Genomic DNA, 23,700 nt, shown 5'->3' with positions numbered 1-23,700 from the left:
TCCACCCCTGAGCCCAGGTGACCCCACAGAAGTGTGGCTTGGGCCCACTCGGTTCCCCTCCTGCCCCCGTGTTGTATGTTTGCAAGGAGGACCGCCCCTGGAGTAGGGTCCTCCTCCACTATTGTGAGCACTGGTCTGTGTGTGGAGGGCAGGAGGGTGCTTGTGCTGCGTTCACCTGTGGAACTCCCTGCTGGTGGAGACTGTGAAAAGCTTTGGGCTAATCACTGGTGTTTGACAGGGAGCGAGATGCATCCCCACACAGTGCCTGGGAGCACATCTGGCAGAGGTGGTCTGGGCTCTCAGATCCCAAGGCGTGAGATATCTCCTGGACGGAACCAAAAGAGTGACTGGGTGGGGAGTTGTCCCATCGTTGCAGCAAAACTCAGGGGCCCTTCTCCCTCCCACTATCCCTCCCACAAGCCCAGTAGCCCAGGGACATGTGTGGCCACGGTGGGGACTTCCCTCGGGGAGGCAGCCAAGGCACCGGGAGCAAGCGAGGGGCTCAGTGGGGGCCACGCTCACAGGGCTGTGATGCTGCGGTTTACCCAGGAGCAGCTGGCTGTGCCTCACAACCAGGCATGGGACAGTGTTGCTGTTCTCCGTGCTGCACCCGTGCGGAGGTGCGGGCTCTGGGCTGAGTCCCTGGGGCCCTGGCCGGTTCCAGCCGGCATCCACCCTTCCCCCTGGTCCCGCCACATGTGTGTGAGCAGCACGGTCCCAGGCGTGCCCTGCAGCTGCCTGCCGCGGCCACGTGCCGCTCGGTCACCAGGCTGCACGTGGTTGCACGTGCTGCTTGCTGCCTAATGCTACACAGCGTGCAGCTCACGTGGCCTGAGTGACATGCTCTCCCCGTCCCCCCTCCGGGCACCTGGCTCCCCCCCCTCCCCCGCACCACCCACCCTTTGGGAGTGCAAACTGCAAAGACTCACCAGTGGGTTCCTCCCTGGCCTCGGCCTCAGAGGAGCTGCTGGAGGGGACCTGCTGGGTGGTGGCAACGCTGGCCTCCTCTTCACCCAACGCGCTGCCGCTCTCCTCTCCCTCCCACGCCTCGGTGGGTCGGATGATGGGGGGCCGCTTGCAGGTGTCCACCGGCACTGGCGGGCCTTGCGGGGCTGGCTGGCCCAGAAAGGCATTCATCCGCTCGTAGTACGGGCAGGCGTCTGGTTCTGCCCCCTGCCCTTGCTGGCCTGCACGTACTCCAGCCACAGCTCATTGACCTTGGAGCGGACCTGCTCACAATTCCGGGCCGGGTGTCCCTGCTGCGCCAGGTTGTTGGCCAGGCACCGGTAGATATCCACGTTCCGGCGTCTGGAGTGCAGGTCATGGAGACCCTCCTCCTCCTGCCAGAGGTCCAGGAGATTCTTCAGCTCCCTGGAGGTCCAGGATGGGGCCCGGCGTTTACGGCCCCTGGGGGCCTCCTGAGCTGGGGGTGCAGGTGGCTCACCACCTGGAGCTGCCATGGCTGACTTCTGAGGCTGGCTGGGCAGGACAGGGGCACCGTGGCAAACCTCAGGCCGCACGTGTGAGGCACACTCCTGCCACGTACGCCCAGGAGCCTCCGAGCTCTTTAAGAGCTCGGGTTACCAGGAAGTCCAGGGCTCCTACGGGTTCTCGCGCCGTCCAAACCGCTTTTTTCCGTTTCTTGTGCTTTTCCAGAAAAAGCTGTGTACACTGGCCCTTTTCCGGAAAAGCTTTTCCAGAAAAAGGACTTTTGCCCAAGCAGTAGCAGCGTAGCGTTTCCGGAAAAGCAGCTGATTTTGTACAGTAGAGCGTCATTGCTTTTCCAGAAATTCAAGGGGCCAGTGTAGACAGCTCACAGCTTATTCTGAAAAGCAGCTGATTTTGTACAGTAGAGCGTCGTTGCTTTTCCAGAAATTCAAGGGGCCAGTGTAGACAGCTCACAGCTTATTCTGAAAAGCAGCTGATTTTCCGGAATAAGTGGCCAGGTGTAGACACAGCCCTAGTCAGTCACAAATTCCCTTATCTTTGTCACAGTTTGCCTTGTAGACTCCTCACTCAGGTTCTCATGTGCCTTTGTACTGTAAACTGACTTCTAGAACTACTGATGTGAACAGAAACGTCTCCGAGTATTTCTGCTGAGACTTTGCTATGTTAAAGAAAACAATCAACAACTAAACTGTCTCAACATACTGTATAAAGGATCCTGAACCTGTCTCTCAGGGCTGCTGCTGCTCTCACTCTGGTAGCTGTCAGCCTGCATGCATAACAAAGTTTTCCTTTTGGATTTCTCTTCTGCCTCACTGGTTTGACCTCCAGTCTCGGACCCTTCTGGGGACTCTGTACCCCAGGAGAGCAAAATTTCCCCAACAGCATGAAAGTACAGTAAACTTCCGATAATCCGGCACCTTTGGGACCCACGGGGTGCCGGATTATCAGATATGCTGGACTATCAGAAGGGGGGCCTATGAGGGGTCTCGGGTGGGGAGGGGTGCCACTCCAGACCCCTCATAGCCCCTCCTTCCGATAATCTGGCTTTGCCCCAGGCATCCCTGATTCAGCCGCTGCAGAAACTGACCAGCAGTGGCTGAATAAGAGATGCCTGGGGCAGAGCAGCTGGAGTGCCTCCGGGTTGGTCGGGGTAGCACCGACCCTTGGCGCGGCGAAACCAACCAGGCAGCACCCCAGCTGCCCTTGGGGACACCTGGGGCAGAGCAGCTGGGGTGCTGCTGGGTTGGTCCCACAGCGCCTCTCCTCGGCGCCACGGAACCAACCCAGCAGCACCCCAGCTGCTCTACCCAGGCGTCCCCAAGTCAGCCGCTGCTGAAATTGACCAGTGGCTGACTCAGGGAAGCCCGGGGCAGAGCAGCTCTGCTTCGGACTTCCCCGATTCAACCACTGGTCAGTTTTAGCAGCGGCTGAATAGGGGAAGCCCGGGGCAGAGCAGCTCCAATGGTCCAGTTGCAGAGCACTTCCGGGTTCCTGATGGTGCCGGACCATCAGGAGTGCTGGACCGTCAGATGCCGGACCAATGGAGTTTTACTGTAAAAGGTATCATGCTTAACGCCGGAAACAGCAAAAACATTAATTTCGAAAGTTTAAAAGAACTAGTCAGGGCTTACCCCACGGGAAACACTCCAAAAGCAGCTGGGGATAGTGAGGGTAAAAAAACACTGGTTGATAGAAACAAGGATTCTAAAAAAAACCAAAAGGTCATTTACGACAAAAGTGTCCTCGAGGAGGATTTTAAAACCTGGCTGTATGGGTACTGATTATGATGCAAAGTCCGTTTTGCTTTGTTCACCCCTTTTCCTGTCTGCTTTGAGGGCCTTCGAGCTCTGGAAAAACCTTTTTTATAAAGCAGTTGTTCGAAAATGGGGACAAACTGCTGTCGTGCATGCCTGAAAATATTGTATGGTATTATAGCTGCTGGCAACCGCTGTATAAAGAGCTGCTGCAAAAATTTCCACGGGTAACATTTATGGAGGACATTCTTCAAAGAACCGGCCTAGCCGACTACGAGAAGGCAAGACTTTACAAAAGGGTCCTGCAAAGATACCTGCTGTTGAACAGGCATGGGGAAGCGGAAAAGACTAAAATAAGTCTTTCTCCCCGAGCCCATGAAAGAAACACCAGAGGAAAAACCTCCTCCCGAAGCCCCTGGAAGCCCCACGGACTTTGTGGCTCAGGACGTGTTGGAGGGGGTAAATCCTCGCTATAAAAAAAAGCTGAAATATTTTTATGTAAACTCAAGCAGCATAAAGACATTGCCTCTTGGACCGCCGACGGGGGCTTTGTGTACCAGGGGACGGCTGTGGCCAGGTCTCACATGCTCAGCTTAGGGGGGCAACAGGCTCTTATTCTTTCGCTAACAAGAGGGCTCCTAGGGGGTGGAAGGCTTTTATGAAAGCCTTGGCGGAGCTAAATGCCCCAACCTCCATTGTGGGGCATGTTACCAATAAAGAATATTTAGATAGTCTTAAAGTGGAGTTAGAGCCAGGAGCAACCTCTTTTTACCAGCCCTCCGCTAAAAAGCAGAAAATCGCTTGGTTAAAGGTGTAAAATAAAAATCTCAACCATGATTCAGTTTTATTTTAGTGTTTTATTAATGCGCCTCTTTAAAATCACGACAAGACAAACATGTCTGAACGTGCCAAAACATGTTCGACACAGGCTTGGGACCCCGCAGTGTTTTCCTTTTAAAAAACGCGTCACCATGCGGTCGTTTGCCGGTAAATCGTTAGACTACACTTTCAAAATCTGATCAAAAGGTAAACCCCAAGCACGTTGCTTTAAAAAACATATACAATGATATCCGCAGATCACAGCTAACGGGTCCTGTAATTGTCTCTGCTGAAACACAATACGACTAGCGTTCCGGTTTAAGAAAGCCATAATAGAGTTAGGGAAAAAACAATTGTCTGTGGAAAACCGTAAGAATCAAAAAACTCCCCATCCCCCCGCCTTGGTAAGTAAAGGGCCAGCCAGTGTTCCCCAGGCAAGTGATAGGGGTGCATGTTAACGATCAGCCCTACAGGCCTTTCAGCCACACGCCCCTCCGGGAGCATGTCGCTAGGGAAAATATCTAAAAATAAAGGGTCTTTCAATAAAAAGCATATTCTTTGGCCTGTGTTCATCGTTACTTATAGTCAAACAGGACGTTTCTCCTGTGGTTCACCTCTAGCACGTTGTCGAACACGCCGTACACTATCATGTTAATAGTGTAGTCCAGCACCGTAGCAAACCGATTCTCCGCTCTCAGGTTGCCAGTTTGAATCTGGGAATAGTGGTCCGGGGTCAGGTCAAAAGCAAAGAGCGTGTAACCCCGGGCAAACTCGTTACGGTCTATTATAAGCACTAGGTCTTTTCCATGTTTCCCCGACGCCTGCACTAACTGCATGTACTCCCTCACGCAGTTTCCGTTCTCAAAATCAGGCTGCAGAGGTTTAGCCGGCACCTGTTCGCCGTCCACATATAAGGCCACAAAATTAATGTTCTGATGTTTAAAGTTAAAGGGGTTTTTAACGTAATTGCCGCTAGAGGCGTCGTTATCTACAAAGCTGATCATGAGCTGCTCGGGAAGCTGTGCCAAAAAGAGATTTTCCTGGTTACTGATGCGACTGTCGGCCAGTATGCTAAACACCTTTAGGCCCACGCGGTCCATCGGATATGTAGCATTGGCGGTCATGAGCGCCTCTGCGTGCCCCAAGCGAACCCCCAGTGTCATTTTTACCCACTTTACAAACAGGGCCGCTGAAATAACATGTGCTTTATAATTGTCCATCGCGTTTTGGCTCATGAGGCAAAACGCATCTTTGCTATGCATGAATTTACTTTTTAAGTCCACACCGTTCAGCAAAAGCTTTTCTTGAAAAAACAAGATGCTGTGCAGAACCCCCAGCAAATCCAGCTTTCTGCTGTTGCTGGTTAGTTTGGCCCTGCGCACAAAGCCATCGTTTCGCACACCCACCAGGGCAGTGCTTTCGTGGAGCCCCAATGTGTCTTTCTGAACCTCCTCCCTCTCCCCCTGCAGAAAACTGCATCTTGAGAGTGCCGTGGCTGTAGTTCAAAATGAACTCTATCATGGCTCTGTAAGGGTAACAGTCGTTGCTATGGCTAATCAGCCGGTTGCCCAGCGTGACATCCAACTGGTTGAAAAGGGTGTCGATGGGGTAATTTGCCAGTGCCACAGGCTTGTTATCTTCGAGGTCTGAACCATCTGCTTTTACCACCCAACAATACGCGTGCAGCAGGGTGTTGTTAAAATCCAAGTAATGATCTCCGTGTCCAGAAATAAAAAATTCTAGGGGGGCGTTCACCATTAAAGTGGACAGGAGCGGAATCTCCACGTAGTTACTGTTCTCAATGCTGGTTCGTGTGGGGGCTATTTCAAAGAGATCCAACTCCAACTTGGCGCATTCTTCAGACCCGCAATGGATAAAAGACATTTTAAAATATATCCCTTTTACCGCGGGGGCCGGGGCTCTGTCTCTTCTTAGGACGAGTTTTAGTTCTGGGGGCGCCGCGTCTCCCCGTTGCCTTTTTTATTTTAACAGGCCTGAGGGGCCCTGTGAACGGGAGGCGCGTCGCGGTTCTTTTGCGCCTCATCACCGCTAACCCCGAGCCTTCCTGGGGCCCGATTTTGTTTATGACAGTGCTGGTCACATTGCTCACCACGTCCTTGGTTATGTTTTTGGTGGCTGTTTTCATGTGGTGTTTAATTATTTCAAAGCCTCTTCTCAACGGCTTTTCTAAAAAGACTACGGAAGACCCCGCCTAAACCGGCCCAGTACATAACGGGTAATCCGTGATACCCCGGCAGGGCATAACCCGCCTGGGCTTTACAGTAGTTTCTATACATGGCGGGGTCCCCATTGCTTTTTGCACTCCTCATTCCTCCGTTTTCCTGGGTCGCAGGTGTAGTTTATCGATCACCTTTCCAAAACTTAATGAAACGTTTTTATTTTGATCCATCTTTATTTCGATGGTTGACGATCCCAATGTGGTGCTTGCTCACAGGCACATAATGTGGCTTGTCATAGGTAAGGATAATAAATTCGTTATTGCGGCCCTGGATGGAGACACAGCGCAACAGCGGCACGTAGTGGAGTCCCACTAACTGATGTTCCACTATGTCCGTATACACGTGTAGCCCAAGGTCCAGCGTGTTTCAGCAGCAGCCCTGGGAACTACAAGTTGTGGACTACAAACTGCGGCATGTTGGAAGAACTTCCTGGTTCCTGCCAGGATGTGCCCTCTGCCCCCGGCAGGGTCTCAGCAAGGACTGTGCTAGAAGCAGCACACAGGCTGCATGCTGAGAGAAGGTGTCACATTACCGAATTGGAGGGAAGCAGCCAGATCGCTGCTGCACCCCTAGGTGGGGGTGTTGGCCCCAGAAATCTGTATGAAAGGGAGCCATGTGGGGTATTGAAGGGGAGCTTGTTGTTTTCTGATCCTGTGTACACTGTTTATGTGAGTATATAATGTCTGTGTGTGTAGATCTGTAATCTGTGTGGAAACTGAAGATTTCCCTGCATGTGGTTAAGCATTGGGCAGGGCCGAGCCTGTGGAGCCTGTGGACATGCTAATTACCTGTGGAACAATGGCTCTCAATGGTCCAAGGACACACCCAAAGAATGGGGGCTGTCCTGAGAGCAGCCAGCAGGGAACACAGAGAGGCTGAGGACCAGGTGACCTGCTACATACTAGAAGAGGCCAGGAAGGAGGTATAAAGAGGCCATGTGGTCGATGCCATTTTGTTCTCAGCTCAGCACTTCATCCCAGAGGCAGCACTGCAGGGATTGAAGAGCCCGGAAGACCTGTGAACCCATCCTGATCGTAGGATGTGCAATAAGAACTTTTAAACCAGCAGCTGCAACATCTCTGCTAGAGCCTGCGTCGAGAACTGGGAGATTCGGTGCATGTAACGTACTGTACTTTAATAACCTTACTCTCAGGCTTTTCTTTCTTGTAATAATAAACCTTTAGATATAGATTCTAAAGGATTGGCCCAGCGTGATTTGTGGGTAAGGTCCAGAGGGTAAATTGACCAGGGATCTGTGGCTGGTTTCTTGGAACCGGACAGAACTTGTTCGGGGTAGGTGGGATTGGGTGCTAGGACCCCCCACCTGTGTATAGGCCCGGGGCCATCTGGGGCACGGATATTGCTGGGGTGTCGGAGGGGTTTTGCTCGGGAGGCTTCAGACAGGCAGCTGAAGCGCTCTGTGGGACTGGTTTGTGGCCTGTGTGGAGAGGTCGCCAGTCAGGGGGACTGTAAGGAGCCCCGGATTTGAGCAACTCGCCCTGAGCGGACGCCCTTAGTTGTGCCCAGACACGGCCCGGTCCGTCACAGAAGGGGCTGCTGAACTGTTTTCCCGTTCTATGTTTTTTACAGAATAAAGCCTGTTCCTGGTGGTTTGTCAGAGTGGGTCTGGTCTGAGGTGCACTCACACACACACAACGCAGAGCACACCAAGCAGCCTCAGGCCTAGCCCCCCACAGTGGTGTAAGGAGTCACAAGTTTCCCCTATGCTGAATAACCTCCCACTGGGCTAGCCAACAGGAGGGGTTACACACGTAAAAAGAGTTAACCCTCCCCGTGATGTAAGCGGGATGCGGTGCCACCTTGCAAGGCCAGTTCGGAATCACTCCCAAGAGCGCCGCCAATTCCCCTGGGCGGAAAAATAAGATGTTCTGCTGGTGGCTTTTAACCAGACCCGCCTGGTTACCGGGTTGTAAACAAGATGTGAGGTCTGGTTCTCAGTCTGGTCGTTAACGGTCTCATTGAGGTCCTCTACTAAATGTTGAACGGAGGAATGATAACCAGGCTGCATTGTGAGACGCTGGATTTCATTTTCCGAGGCTATCGTAAATGGGATCTCATAAGAGAGGGTGTTCCACGAATGACAATAATGTATTTTGGATAAAGCGACTTCCCAGCAGCCGTTCGAATTTAAAGACTTGGCCAGATGTATTGTAAAAGTGGAACTAGTGTTCTGTGGAAAAACTGTGGCAGAGGCGTTCCTGGGTAAGGTAATGTAAATGTCCCCTTCGGCCATCTTTTTCCCCCGTATTAAAGGTCTAGTACGTGAGCCGCTTTAAGCCAGCTGTTGAATTTATCAGGCCACCCTTTCCATTTCACCAAAAAAGGTTGGTTTCTACCCTGGCCATTTTTTGCTAGAATTTTTTCTATCCTGTAAATGCGGTCCTGGTTAGGGCTGACTTTTTGTAATTCTTCAGGATAAAAAGACCCTCTTACTTTTTCTTCTCCGTAATCTTTTAACGCGTACACCGGTCTTGGCCCACGCGATAAAATGCCGCTTACGATAAATATCTCATCCGTAAAGGTCTGCTCGTAGCCGTTTTCAAAATACCCCTTTGTTTTAGAGACCCTCACGTGGTCTCCTTTCTTAAAAGCGCCTTCACTGTCTTCATTTTAAAACTATCCCTGTAAATTGTTTTCCACGCGCTCAGCGCGTTAGCAGGTGTCACATCAATGGAACCCCTTTTTATGGTCCTGTGATAACTTCTGTTGCACCCATCTATGAAGGCTTGTAACACGTCAATGTACCAAAAGGTGTTATGGGCGTTAAAATACCTCCACATCTTGGATTTCAGGGTTTTGTTAAATCTCTCCACCACCCTGGCCTTGACTTCGCTAGTGGTAACAAAGTGGTGTACTCCATGCTGTTTTAGTAAAGTCTTTAAAGCCCAGTTTAAAAACACTTTCCCTCTATCTGTCTGTAATTTTTGAGGAACGCGCCCTTGTTTAAAAACCGTTTTAAATGCCTTAGCTCCTTCAGCCCCGGTTTTGTTCTTTAGCGATACCACCCAGACATGTTTATCACCGTTAAAATATGTTTATCATGTTTATCACCAGAATATTAAAATATATTTACGGTCATCGTTGTGCCCGGCGTAGGGCATCATGTCAACCATATCCGCTTGCCATTGCACGTCCATGTCGGACACCACGGTTTTATTTCTTTTAAATGTAATTCTTGCCAGCTTGTGTAAAGCGTAAGCATCTTGGTCCGTGAGCCAGTCGGCGACCTGCTTTTTACTTAAAGTATTGTGATGCCTTTTAGCGGCTTGATATGGGGCGCCACGCCCCCAAAACTACCAGCTTCCCTGGAGCTGTGTCTACACTGGGCCACTTATTCCAGAAAAGCAGCCGCTTTTCCGGAATAAACTGCGAGCTGTCTACACTGGCCCTTGAATTTCCGGAAAAGCAACGGCGCTCTACTGTGCAAAATCAGCCGCTATTCCGGAAAAGCTACGCTGCTCCCGCTCGGGCATAAGTCCTTATTCCAGAACACTGTTCCGGAAAAGGTCCAGTGTAGACAGCCCAGTAGTCTTTTCCGGAAAAAAGCCCCGAAAATGACGATCGGGAAAAGCGCATCTACATTGGCCACGGACGCTTTTCCGGAAAAAGGGCTTTTCCGGAAAAGCATCCTGCCAATGTAGACGCTCTTTTTCCGGAAATACTTATAATGGAAACTATTCTGTTTTAAGCATTTCCGGAAATTCATGCCAGTGTAGACACAGCCTGGGAGAATAATAAACCGCTTTTAGCCCTGCGGCCATGACTAACCACAGCCCTTCGCTTACTTTAATAAGCACGTATACGCCGGTGCAATACTTGTGTTTTTTGCTTTATTGAATACGGAGGCATGAGTTTAAAACAGCTTTCTTTTGTTTTATTGAATACATAAACATTTTGGCTTCTAGTCCTACAAACCTACACATTGTGCTTTAATCAAAAGACAGCTTTTTGGGGGGCCCGCATAGCCCCGCGGCATGACACGTAAAGAATGTCGGGGTAAATTCTGCTAATCCTTCCGCACGCCGAGTGGCCCACCTTTATCATCACCTTCTCTGCCAAGTATATCAGATACATCAAATTCAAATGGGAAATTGCTAAGCTATTATCTGTGGTTTGTAACCTATCCTTTAAATCGACTTCCGTACCTAATGACTGGAAGGTAGCCAACGTGACACCAATATTTAAAAAGGGCTCTAGAGGTGATCCTGGCAATTACAGACCGGTAAGTCTAACTTCAGTACCGGAGAAATTAGTCAAAACAATAGTAAAGAAAAAAATTGTGAAGCATGTAGAAGAACATAATTTGTTGGACAAAAGTCAACATGGCTTCTGTAAAGGGAAATCCTGTCTTACTAATCTGTTAGGGTATGTCTACACTACAACGTTAGTTCGAACTAACTTAGTTCGAATTATTTAATTCGAACTAAGCTAATTCGAACTAACGGATCCAGACTAAAAAACTAGTTTGAATTAGCGTTTTGCTAATTCGAACTAGCATGTCCACATTAAGTGGAGCCTGAACCGGGCTTAAGGATGGACGGAAGCAGTGCCGGCAGGGCATCAGAGGAGGACTTAGAGCGTGGAGATGCTGTCTCAGGCTAGCCGAGGGCTGCTCTTAAAGGGACCTGACCCCCACCCCGGACAGACAGTTCTCAGGGGTGCCCCGCTTGCAAAGCAGTCCTGGCTTGGAGTGCCTGGAGTGCCCACACTGGGCACATCACACCACTCGGCCATCAGCCCGGCTGCACTTGCCTCAGGCTGCCATCTGGGGAGAGGGGGCAATTGGGGGGCTGCAGGAGAGCTTCCACCCCCAGAAGCCCGCAGCGCCAGCCCAGTCCTTCCCATCGGGGGCTCGTACCCATTCCTCCCTCACCTCCTTCCACTTACCCCTCCCTAGCCCCTCTTCTTGATGTACAAAATAAAGATAACGTGTCTTCCAACATTGAATCTGTCTTTATTGAACAAAACTGGGGGAGACTGGGAAAAGGAGGTGGGAGAGGGGAAGAGAGAGGCTGGGAGAGAGGAGGGCAACTAACATGATGAGGGCTTTGGAACAGGTCCCATATGAAGAGAGGCTAAAGAGACTGGGACTTTTCAGCTTAGAAAAGAGGAGACAGATGGGGGACAGGATAGAGGTCTCTAAAAGCAGGAGTTGGGTAGAGAGGGTGCATACAGAAAAGTTCTTCAGTAGTTCCCATACTAGAAGGACTAGAGGACACCAAAGGAAAGGAATGGTTAGCAGGCTTCAAACTAGTAACAGAAAGTTGTTCTTCACAAAGCAAAGAGTCAACCTGTGGAACTCCTTGCTGCAGGAGGCTGTGAAGGCTAGAACTAGAACAGAGTTTACAGAGAAGTGAGATCAAGTCATGGAGGTTGGGTTCATGGAGTGCTATTAGCCAGGGGGTAGGAGTGGTGTCCCTGCCCAAAGTTTGTGGAAGGCTAGAGAGGGATGGCACAAGACAAATGGCTTGGTCACTGTCTTCGGTCCATCCCCTCCAGGGTCCCTAGGGTTGGCCGCTGTCGGCAGACAGGCTACGGGGCTAGATGGACCTTTGGTCTGACCCAGTACGGCCATTCTAAGCTCAGGGCTCAGGGTCGGGGGTCTCAGTGGACAACCTTGATTTTCATGCACACCTGCTCCTGCGTGGCCAGGCTGGCAGCTCTCCTGCCCTAGACGGCCACTTTCCTGTGCCTAGTGCAGAGATCGTGGACGAGGTCCACGATGTCTGCACTAGCCCAGGAAGGTGCCCGCCTCTTGCGGTCCCAGGCAAGCTCCCGGGAGCCGCCAGCCTGATCCCGGGAAGAGGGGGTGGGCTGGGGGACATCGTGTGGGTGGCTCTGTGCTGTGCCAGGTGCAGGGTCGGCGGGCTGGGTGCTGGCAGGCTTGCACCTGGCACGGGCACCGTAGCCAGCCCGTGCCCCTTTAAGGCGTCCGGGGCCGGGAGGGGGGCAATAGAGTTTCCCTGGTGTTGGACAGAGTGGCCACCAGGGAAAGCTGGGGAGGGCTAGCCTCCCACTAGTTCGAATTAAGGGGCTACACAGCCCTTAATTCGAACTAGTAAGTTCGAACTAGGCTTAATCCTCGTAAAATGAGGTTTTCCTAGTTCGAACTAAGCGCTCCGCTAGTTCGATTTAAATTCGAACTAGCGGAGCGCTAGTGTAGCGCCTAGGAATATTAGTTCGAACTAACGTCTGTTAGTTCGAACTAACATTGTAGTGTAGACATACCCAAAGTTAATTCGAACTAATGTCTTTTAGTTCGAATTAACTTTGTAGTGTAGACATACCCTTAGTCTATAAGGTGTCACAGGACTTCTCATTGCTTAAAGACAAAAGATTGTTTAACAGTGGCTCATCAAGAAGATGCGGGTAACACCCTCCATGTCTCCCATTCATACATTTGAAACTCACAAAGTATTCCCCACTCCATATCTCTAATTTTACACACACCAATGATACATACAACAGAGTAAGATAAACAGAACTAGGAGATCATGACATGAAGATTGAGGGTTACACAAAACAATTCGCTCAAAGCACCTTTGAGTTATGTAAATTCATGTCCATAAGTCCATTTCAAAAAGCATGGTGGGAGGGTATATCACACATAGCTTACCCATTCACTGGTCACAGGAGACTATAACTTTGACTCCAGCATGAACAGCAGTTCGTTCCCCACCCCGATGATTCACTCACCACTAACTCATCCGCCACAGTCACCTTTGCTGATGACCCAGTGGAGGATGATGATGACTTACATCAGTTTCATCTAGATGATCCATTCCCAGCTTCTCAGTTGTCCTTGTTTCCTGATGAGGTGGTCTTCTTTTCCTCCTACCCACCAGCAGATGACCTGAAACTATTTCAGGACTTGTTTAAAAGGGTCACACATGCACAGGACATCACTTTGCACAAAGTTCAAGGAAAAACAGCATAAGCTACTGCAAATACTGCAACCCACCTTCTACTTCAAAATTGCTCTACCAATTGATACCGCCATAGTGGAACCATCCCAATCCATATGGCAACCAGCCTCTATTTCCACTACTAATAGAAGGGTGAATAGAAAATATTTTGTACCAGCAAAGGGGATGGATTTTCTTGTCTCCTACACCCCAGCCAAATTCCCCAGTCATGGATACGGTTCACCATTGTTCCAGATAACCGCAATTCAGATCTACTCCCCAAGAGAAAGAGCATAAAAGGGTGGATTTCTTTGGACAAAAGGTCTACTCCTCAGCAATTCAGGATTTCAAACTATACTGCCTTCCGGTGTTCCCTCTAAGCTGTGCAGCAGCACAGTCCCATGGGTGATTAATCAGCCCCGCCCAGTCAGAGGCTCAGGGCTCCCTGCACAGAGCTAATTGACTGAGCAGGGCTGATTAATCAGCTGTGGGGCTATGTTGCTGCACAGCTTAAAAGGAACACTGCAGCCCTCCTCGCTAACTGCGATCATACCAACTGCACAAGGTTACAGGACCTCATTAGTGATCTCCTGGAACAGAAAAGACCACAACTCCAATCAATCATGCAGGAGTGGGGGACATTGGAGCCCTCATGGCGGAGCTGCCTTACACGGTCTTCTCCACAGTTAAAATTCTGTTATGGACACACCCTACATTTTTACCAAAGATAGTCTCCTCCTTCCATATCAATGAGCCAATTTACTTACCCACATTCTATCTGAAACTTCAAAAGTCTATTAGGGAATGAATATTACACACTCTGGGTGTGCATCAAGCAGTGTCTTCTACCTAGACAGGACAAGACAATTCAGAATATCAAATACACTTTTTATTTCTACCTCTGGTCCCTCTAAGGGAACAGACGTCTATTCTCAGTGAATAGCAAAGTATCAAATTACATCAACTCCTGCGATGAGCTTCACAAGTGCCCACCTGAGAGGGTCACTGCCCATTCCACATGAGCAATGGCAACATCTACTGCCTTTCTTCACAATGTGCCCCTTGTTGACATCTGCAGGGTGCCTACCTGTTCCTCCCGTCATACTTCCATGCAAAACTATGCACTGCAGTAGAGACCAATTCCATCTATCTCTGTGGGCGTAGCTGTCCTTGCCACTTCTCAGACACGACTCCAAAGCCCGCTTCTGCCAAATGCAGATACTGCTCTTTAGTCACCTCAGTGGAGCACCCCCGGGAACACTATTCAAAGGAGAAGTTACTCACCTTGTGCAGTGATGATGGTTCTTTGAGATGTGAGTCCCTGTAGGTGCTGCACTACCCTCCCTTCCTCACGTCTCAGCTAGCCTTAGGGAACAGCACCCAGGAGCAACTGCTGACCTAATGCCCTGCCTGAACTGGTTCCGGGTGGCCTTATATGCAAGATACCATCCAATCAGTGTGCCCACTGTCTGTCTTTTGAAAATCAGATTGCTATTTCGTTGTGATTTTGCTGTGTAGATGCTCTTTCTAAAGAAGTTTTTCCAGATCTCTTCTGGAAAAGCTTATTCTGAAAGAAGCTTGCGGTCTAGACATTGCCTAAGAGATTGGGGAAAAAACAAGCAAATGAATGACTGTATCCTTTGGTATATCTGGTTGTGACAATTTTCTTCCACTATTTGATCTGAGGAAGTGGGTCTGGCCCACGAAAGCTCATCACCTAATAAACCATCTTGTTAGTCTTTAAAGTGCTACATAGTCCTGTTTTTTTGTTTTATATATATATAGGCATTGGAAAAGGTTCAGAAAAGGGCAACAAAAATGATGAAGGGTTTGGAATGGGTCCTATATTAAGAGCGATTAAAAAGACTGAAGCTGGTGTGATGGGACAGGCCATTGCATAGTTCTCAGGACTTTCTGAGCTCAGTGGGAAAGCAGTTGAGAAGTAAGGTGTGGCCAGAGCAGACAGAGCAGACAGCTGTGGGAGGCCTCCTGGGGGCCAATGGGATTAGATTTTGGCAATGCAGCATCTACACCACCCTAACCTCATTCATGCACTGTAAGGAATTGCATTACTGCTCAGGAAACAGGCTTCTACTTCAGGGCCCCTTAAGGGTAGTGTGGCTGCTTGGTAGCATGGATGCATCACTAAGATAATCGACTGTGGGGGAACTGCTTTAGGTATAACGTCCTAATGCAGATCAGACCTGCCATGTACTCCAGGACAAGCCTTCAAGATGGATTAGAGTTTGTATGTATAACAGCATGTTAAACTGTAGGAACGGTTTCCCAAAGACTTGATTTCTGTTAATGTGTATTTCAGAGGCGAGCTCCACATAGAAGAGATTTGGGAGCCTCGAAAAGCATGTATGTCCTTGTAGTGGGTTGAAGTGTATTGATCAGCCACCCACTGATCCCGAGGGGGACACCCCCTCATTCCCTGGGGCATCCCTGATGGACTACAGTCCTTCTCCACAGTTTGGTGTGTGGACTTTGCTTTGGTTTGTTTGGGGGAAGAAATGTTTGACATTTGGTGAAGTCAAGTCCATTAGGCGAAGGAAGGAAAAGGGGGATTTTTGTTAGGGAATGTGGCACGAAGAGAAGGTGGGGAAGCACTGGAGCTGGTTACCTAGAGAAGTGGTGGAATCTCCATCCCCAGAGGTCAGTAAGGTGCAGTTCCACAAGTGCTTGGCTGTGTTGATTTAGTTGGGCTTGGTCCTGGTAAATTCATAAACCCTTCTGGGAATATGGCTGTAAAACTGAAATCAAGTAAACCATTAAGCACCAATTTTACAGCTTATCTAAAGCTGAAGATATGAGGCAAACCTGAAAGTAAAACTAAACACAAAAGATAAAATGTTTCCTTTCAAGGCCAGTAATTTTGTACATTGTCTGCTGTTCGGTACACTCGTAATCTTACAGTCAATACTCCTGGTAAATCAGTAAACTTTTCTGGGAATGTAACTGTGAAAGAGAAAACTGTGAAAGAGAAAATAAGGATCTTTCCTGCAGCTTACCTAGAGGGGAAAGATAGGAGCTACCCTGTGAAAGTAATAGTGATGGATTAGACAAAGACACACCTGCAAGTAAAACTAAAGATTCAAGATACACTAATGTCTTTCAAAGCCAGTAATGCTGAACATTGCAAATAGCTATTTCGGAATAGGTGCTATTCCTCATATAATGAGGTTTACAGATTTCGAAATAAGTCATCCACTATTTCAAAATTCTTTTGAAATAGCAGTTTGGCTGTGTAGATTCTAGCAAAGTTATTTCAAAGTAACTTTGCTGTGTAGACAAATCGTAAGTGACCAAGATTACTGGTCCCTAGCAACTCTTCAGCTACCCTGAGATTTCCAGCTTGGCTGGAGACAGACATGGGTTGAAGCTATGCAGGAGGTTCTCCTATTGGTGGGATGACACGAGGGGAGGAGGTACAGAGTGATCCCAATAAATGGTTAGGATATGGGTGGGGGTGCAGACAACCCAGCATGCAAGGGGGCACGGGCAGGATTCAGCTAGCCCTTGGCTTGTGAGGCGGTGGGGGGACAGGGCAGAGCCAGAGTCCTGCTTTATGCCCACAGATTTCACCTGACACAAAACACAAAAGCCAGGAAATCATAACTGAAGACACCTACATGGACATGCTCTCTTCTTCTTCACCAAAGGCACCTTCTTTACTACTCGGATTGGTAGTTGTCCATTGTGGAGAACTTCCAGAGGGCAATGGTGACATGCTTCTGAAGGAGAATGGGGGGCCTCGTGTGCATGTCCCGTCACCTCAGGGCAGAGGCAAGCCACTCGCACAGCTTGAGGAAGGTATCCTCCTTCATTATTAGTGGTTCACAATCCTGCTGGAAAGGCATAGCAAGTTCCCCAGAGGACTGTTTTGGGACCGGTTCTGTTCAATATCTTCATCAACGATTTAGATATTGGTATAGAAATTATGCTTATTAAGTTTGCAGATGATACCAAGCTGGGAGGGGTTGCGACTAGTCTGGAGGATAGGGTCATAATTCAAAATAATCTGGACAAATTGGAGAAATGGTCTGAGGTAAATAGGATGAAGTTTAAGTGACGAGGAGTCCTGTGGCACCTTCTAGACTAACTGAAGTGTAGGAGCATAAGCTTTCGTGGGCAAAGACCCACTTCGTCAGATGCATGTAGTGGAAATTCCAGAGACAGGTATAAATATGCAGGCCAGGATCAGGCTGGGGATGACGAGGTGGATTCAATCAAGGAGGATGAGGCCCACTACTAGTAGCTGATCTGGAGGTGTGAATTCCAAGAGAGGAGAAGCTGCTTTTGTAGTTAGTGAGCCAATAGATTTCCACTCCATACGGCTAAATGCAGAGCCTTGCTTGGTGTCAAGTATCAGAGGGTAGCCGTGTTAAGTCTAAATCTGCAAAAGCGGATGAAGTTTAATAAAGAGAAATGCAAAGTGCTCCACTTAGGAAGGAACAATCAGTTTCTCACATACAGAATGGGAAGCGACTGTCTAGGAAGGAGCATGGCGGAAAGGGATCTAGGGGTTATAGTGGACCACAAGCTAAATATGAGTCAGCAGTGTGATGCTGTTGCAAAGAAAGCAAACACGATTCTACCAAGAGCTCAGACACCCCCTCTTGCTATGTTTTCTGTGTTTCTATGTCTCCTTCTGCAGGTGGTGAGGATCATCAATTCCTGATGCGCAGGATCTTCCACCTCAGGGACCCGGACCCCATCGTGTCCGGATTTGGTACCCTTGGATTCCCAAACTATGGAGGAGTAATCCATGGGACCTATATTCCGATAGGTGCAACACAGCACTGAGCTGCCCAATATATAAACAGAAAGGTCTACTTCTCCATGTTGCCGAAGGCCCGGGTAGATCACCAGGGGCAGTTTTCAGACATTTTTGTAGGGTGATTAGACCAGACACACAATGCCCACATATTTAGGAACTCTAACCTCTATCATAGTCTGTAGGCTGGAACATCCTTCGCCCAGTAATATTTTGCGCTTGAGGACATGCAGATGCTGATTTGCATCATGGGCAACACAGCCTACCCACTGATGCCATGGCTCATGAAGCCCTACACCTGGACTCGAGCACAGAACAATTTAATGCCCACCTGAACCGGGATCACATGCGGTGGAATGCGCCTTCGGGTGTCTCAAGGCCGGGTTCAGGTACCTGCTGAGAAGCCTCGATGTGGTGGAGCGCAACATCCCCGAGGTGGTGTCAGCATGTTGCATGCTCCACAAGCTCATGGAGAAAAAAGGGGAGGCCTACCTTCCATTGCGCGGGACAGAGGATGGTGGTGAGGGGAGGCTTTTGGGACAGCCCTGGACACCTGCCATTGGCCAGGGCCATCAGGCCAGAGTGCTCATCTGGGAGGCTGTCAAGGCTAAATCCCCACTCTGGAACAATGAATGCAGAAGCGGGGGTCAGCAAAAGTACCCCAAAACCCTTTCATTCCAGGCCTTGGTATAAAGATTCCCTCCAAAATCTTATAAACCTAGATTTTGGGGGATAAAATCCACTGCCACCACCCAAGTAATGGTAAGCAAACCAGGGGAGAGATCACTTGGGAAATCTCAGCCCTAAAGTAAAATCAGGACACAAAAAAATTAACCATAGAACAATAGAGCTGGAAGAGACCTTAAAAGGTCATCAAGTCCAGCCCCCTGCTCTAGGCAGGACCAATCCCAACTAAATCAACCCAGCCAGGGCTTTGTCAAGCTGAGATTAAACACCACGAGGCTATGTCTACACTACAGTGCTAATTCGAACTAACTTAGTTCGAATTAGTTAATTCGAACTAAGCTAATTCGAATTAGTGCATCCAGACTTAAAAACTAGTTCGAATTAGCGTTTTGCTAATTCGAACTAGCATGTCTACACTGAGTGGACCCTGAACCGAGGTTAAGGAGGGCTGGAAGCAGTGCCGGCAGGGCATCAGATGAGGACTTAGAGCGTGGAGCTGCTGTCTCAGGCTAGCCAAGGGCTGTGCTTAAAGGGACCCGACCCCCACCCTGGACAGACAGTTCTCAGGGGTTCCCCGCTTGCAAAGCAGTCCTGGCTTGGAGTAAGCTGAGTGCCCACACTCAGCACATCACAGCACTCGGCCATCAGACTGGCTGCACTTGCCGAAGGCTGCCATCCGGGGAGGGGCAATCGGAGGGCTGCAGGAGAGCTTCCACCCTGAGCAGCCCGCAGAGACACTCCAGTCCTCCCCACTGGGGGCTCGTACCCCATTCCTCCCTCACTTCTTTCCACTTACCCCTCCCTAGCCCCCTTCCTGATGTACAAAATAAAGGACACGTGTGTTCAAAAATAGAAACTCTCTTTATTGAACAGAACTCAGGGAGACTGGGAAAAGGAGGCGGGAGAGGGTAAGAGAGAGGGTGAGAGAGGGGAGGGCAAATAAAATGATCAGGGGGTTGGAACAGGTCCCATATGAAGAGAGGCTAAAGAGACTGGGACTTTTCAGCTTAGAAAATAGGACACGGAGGGGGGATATGATAGAGGTCTATAAAAGCACCCAACTCCTTCAGCCTCTCCTCATAGGTCATATGCTCCAGCCCCCTAATCATTTTGGTCGCCCTCCGCTGGACCCTCTCCAATGCGACCGCATCCTTTTTGTAGTAGGGGGCCCAGAACTGGACACAATACTCCAGATGAGGCCTCACCAGAACCGAATAAAGGGGAATAATCACATCTCTGGACCTGCTGGCAATGCTCCTCTTAATGCAACTTAATATGCCATTAGCCTTCTTGGCTACAAGGACACACTGTTGACTCATCTCCAGCTTCTCATCCACTGTAACCCCCAGGTCCTTTTCTGCAGAACTACTACTTAGCTGGTTGGTCCCCAGCCTGAAGCAATGCTTGGGATTCTTCCGTCCCAAGTGCAGGACTCTACATTTGTCCCTGTTGAACCTCATCAGATTTCTTGTGGCCCAATCCTCCAATTTGTCTAAGTCACACAGCACCCTATCTCTGCCCTCAGGTGTATCTACCTCTCCCTCTAGCAAACTTGCCGAGGGTGCAATACATCCGCTCATCCAGATCATTAAAAAAGATATTGAACAAAACCAGTCCTAGAACCTAACCTTGGGGAACTCTGCTAGAAACCGACTGCCATCCTGACATCGAGCCGTTGATCACTACCCTCTGGGCCTGGCCTTCTATCCATCTCTCTATCCATCTTACCGTCCATTTATCCAATCCACATTCCCTTAACTTGCTGGCAAGAATATTGTGGGAGACCGTATCAAAAGCCTTGCTAAAGTCAAGGTATATCACATCCACTGACTTTCCCACGTCCACACAGCCAGTTACTTCATCATAGAAGTTAATCAGATTGGTCAGGCACAACTTTTCCTTTGTGAATCCATGCTGACTATTCCTAATCACTTTCCTCTCCTCCAAGTGCCTCAAAATGGATTCCTTAAGGATCCCTTCCATGATTTTTCCACGAACCGAGGTAAGACTGACCGGCCTATAGTTCCCTGGATCGTCCTTCTTCCCTTTTTTGAAGATGGGACGTTGTTAAGGGCCCAAAAGCAAACAATTCCGCTGTGTAGGAAAGATAGAAAATATGGCAAAAGACCAGCTTGGCTTAACCAGGAGACCTTGCATGATCTCAAAATAAAAAAGGAGTCATATAAAAAATGGAAACTAGGACAACTAACAAAGGATGAATATAGGCAAGCAACACGGGAATGCAGGGGCAAGATTAGAAAGGCAAAGGCACAAAATGAGCTCAAACTAGCTACAGGCATAAAGGGAAACAAGAAGACCTTTTATAAATACATTAAAAGCAAGAGGAAGACCAAGGACAGGGTAGGCCCGCTGCTTAGTGAGGAGGGAGAAGCAGTAACAGGAAACTTGGAAATGGCGGAGATGCTCAATGACTTCTTTGTTTCGGTCTTCACCGAGAAGTCTGGAGGTGTGCCTAACGTAGTGAATACAAGCAGAGAGAGGGTAAGTTTAGAAGATAGGATACACAAAGAACAAGTTAAAAATCACTTAGGAAAGTTAGATGTCAGCAAGTCACCAGGTCCTGATGAAATGCATCCCAGGATACTCAAGGAGCTGATAGAGGAGGTATCTGAGCCTTTAGCTATGATCTTTGAAAAATCATGGCAGACAGGGGAGATTCCAGAAGACTGGAAAAGGGCAAATATTGTGCCCATCTATAAAAAGGGGAATAAGAACAACCCAGGTGTCATGATTATGAGGGTTAGCCAGCAGCCTGGGGATTAAGGGGTTAACTACACCTAGCCAGGTGGAGTGGCCAATAGGAATGTAGGTGGGACTTTTCAAACTGGGACAAAGGAATTTGGGTTTTTTTCTCTTCTCCCTTTTGTCTCTCTGAGAGCTCTCTGCAGCTACAGAGAGGGACAAGCATGTCTCTCTCTCTCTCCAAGACATCATTCTTCATTTTCTGTAAGTAGGGTAAAGTTTAGGTAGTTTCGTTAGGTTTTATTGTGTTATGGATTGGGTATGGGATCTGATGTCTGGCACTGCTTAAAAGATGTTTTGGCTTTTCTTTGTAACTAAGTTCTAGGCCCATGGAGTTTCTCCATGAGTATATTTTGTTACCTTCCTCTCTAGTCATTATACTTGCAACCAGAATATTGTTGTAATAATAAAAGTTCTTTCTTTTCTTTTATTAACCTGGCAGTGGTTAATGGTGTGCCCTGATTTTTGTTTTAGGGGGAAGATTTCCCAAATGGTCTTTCCCCTGGTTTCTTTAGCAACATTTGGGTGGTGGCAGCGGAAGTTTTATTCCCAAGATCTAGGTTTTTAAGAACTTGGGGGAAGCTTTATACCAAAGCCTGGTAGATAAGGCTTTGGGGTACACTTGCCGGCCCCCACTTCTGCATTTATCATGCCAGAGTGGGGAAGGAGCCATGACACCAGGAAACTACAGACCGGTCAGTTTAACGTCTGTCCCAGGGAAAATAATGGAGCAGGTAATTAAGGAAATCATATGCAAACTCTTGGAAGGTAATAAAGTGATAGGGAATAGCCAGCATGGGTTTGTGAAGAACAAGTCATGCCAAACTAATCTGATAGCTTTCTTTGATAGGATAACGAGCCTTGTGGATAAGGGAGAAGCGGTGGATGTCATATACCTAGACTTTAGTAAGGCATTTGATACGGTCTCGCATGATATTCTTATTGATAAACTAGGCAAATATAACTTAGAGAGGGCCACGATAAGGTGGGTGCATAATTGGCTGGATAACCGTATTCAGAGAGTTGTTGTTAACGGTTCTGAATCCTGCTGGAAAGGGATAACAAGTGGAGTTCCTCAAGGGTCTGTTTTGGGACCCATACTGTTCAATATCTTCATCAATGATGTAGATATTGGGATAGAGAGTACGCTTATTAAGTTTGCAGATGATACCAAACTGGTGGGTTAGGCCTCAGCTGGAGTACTGTGTCCAGTTCTGGGTGCCACATTTCAAGAAAGATGTGGAGAAACTGGAAAGGGTACAGAGAAGAGCGACAAGAATGATTAAAGGTTTAGAGAACATGACCTATGAAGCCAGGCTTCATGAACTGGGCTTGTTTAGTTTGGAAAAAAGAAGATTAAGGGGGGACATGATAGCGGTTTTCAAATATCTAAAAGGGTGTCACAAGGAGGAAGGAGAAAATTTGTTCCTCTTGGTTTCTGAGGACAGGACAAGGAGTAATGGGCTTAAAGTGCAGCAGGGGAGGTTTAGATTGGACATTAGGAAAAAATTCCTAACTGTCAGGGTGGTTAAAAATTGGAATAAATTGCCAAGGGAGGTGGTGGAATCTCCCTCTCTGGAGATATTTAAGAACAGGTTAGATAGACATCTGTCAGGGATGGTGTAGACGGAGCTTGGTCCTGCCTTGAGGGTGGGGGGCTGGACTCGATGACCTCTTGAGGTCCCTTCCAGTCCTATTATTCTATGATTTGCCCTTTTCCAGTCATCTGGGATTTCTCCTGATCTCCACGACTTTTCAAAGATAATGGCCAAAGGCTCCTCAATGACATTTGCCAACTCCCTCAGTACTCTCGGCTGCATTAAGTCCGGACCCATGGGTTTGCATATGTTGAGCTTTTCTAAATAGTTCCTAATCTGTTCTTTACCCACCAAGGGCTGTCCATCTTCATCCCATCTTGCGTCACTTAGCACATTAGTTCAGGAGCGCACCTTGTCCGTGAAGACAGAGGCAAAGAAAGCATTGAGTACTTCAGCTTCCCCCACGTCATCTGTCACTAGGTTACCTCTTTCATTTAGTAGGGGCCGCACACCCTCTCTGATCACCTTCTTATTATTAACATGCCTGTAGAAACCTTTCTTGTTATCCTTCACATCCTTAGCCAATCACACTTCCATCTGCGCTTTCGCCTTCCTGATAACCCCCCGGCATTCTCGAGCTATACCTTTAAACTCCTCCCTGGTCATTTGTCCAAGTTTCCACTTTTTGTAAGCTTCCTTTTTGTGCTTAAGTTCACCAAGGATTTCCCCTGTAAGCCAATTTGG

General features: G+C 48.6%; 1 protein-coding gene across 1 annotated transcript; it reads right to left on the bottom strand.

Moving 5' to 3' along the window:
• Positions 1 to 1,133: 1,133 nt before the first annotated feature.
• LOC149525493 (uncharacterized protein F54H12.2-like) lies at positions 1,134 to 9,420 on the bottom strand. Its single transcript, XM_089776035.1, has 4 exons — positions 9,357 to 9,420; positions 5,429 to 5,878; positions 4,602 to 5,154; positions 1,134 to 1,371 (listed from the first exon to the last, which is right to left on the bottom strand). Exons 1-4 carry the CDS (start codon positions 9,418 to 9,420, stop codon positions 1,134 to 1,136), a joined length of 1,305 nt encoding a protein of 434 aa, XP_089632161.1.
• Positions 9,421 to 23,700: the final 14,280 nt, after the last annotated feature.

The sequence above is a fragment of the Pelodiscus sinensis genome, chromosome 2 (assembly GCF_052426305.1).
Source record: "Pelodiscus sinensis isolate ZL-2025 chromosome 2, ASM5242630v1, whole genome shotgun sequence".
Classification (NCBI taxonomy): Eukaryota; Metazoa; Chordata; order Testudines; family Trionychidae; genus Pelodiscus; species Pelodiscus sinensis.
Note: the sequence above shows the minus strand (reverse complement) of the source record. Positions and strands in the feature narration are given on the sequence as shown.

Coding starts and splice junctions, on each gene's coding strand:
- LOC149525493 (XM_089776035.1), bottom strand. CDS start 9,420: ATGGACGTGCAATGGCAAGCGGATATGGTTGACATGATGCCCTACGCC. Junction 5,879..9,356: donor CGCCGGGCACAACGATGACC/GTAAATATATTT, acceptor GCGGGTCTGAAG/AATGCGCCAAGTTGGAGTTG. Junction 1,372..4,601: donor AACGTCCTGTTTGACTATAA/GTAACGATGAAC, acceptor CTGGACCTCCAG/GGAGCTGAAGAATCTCCTGG.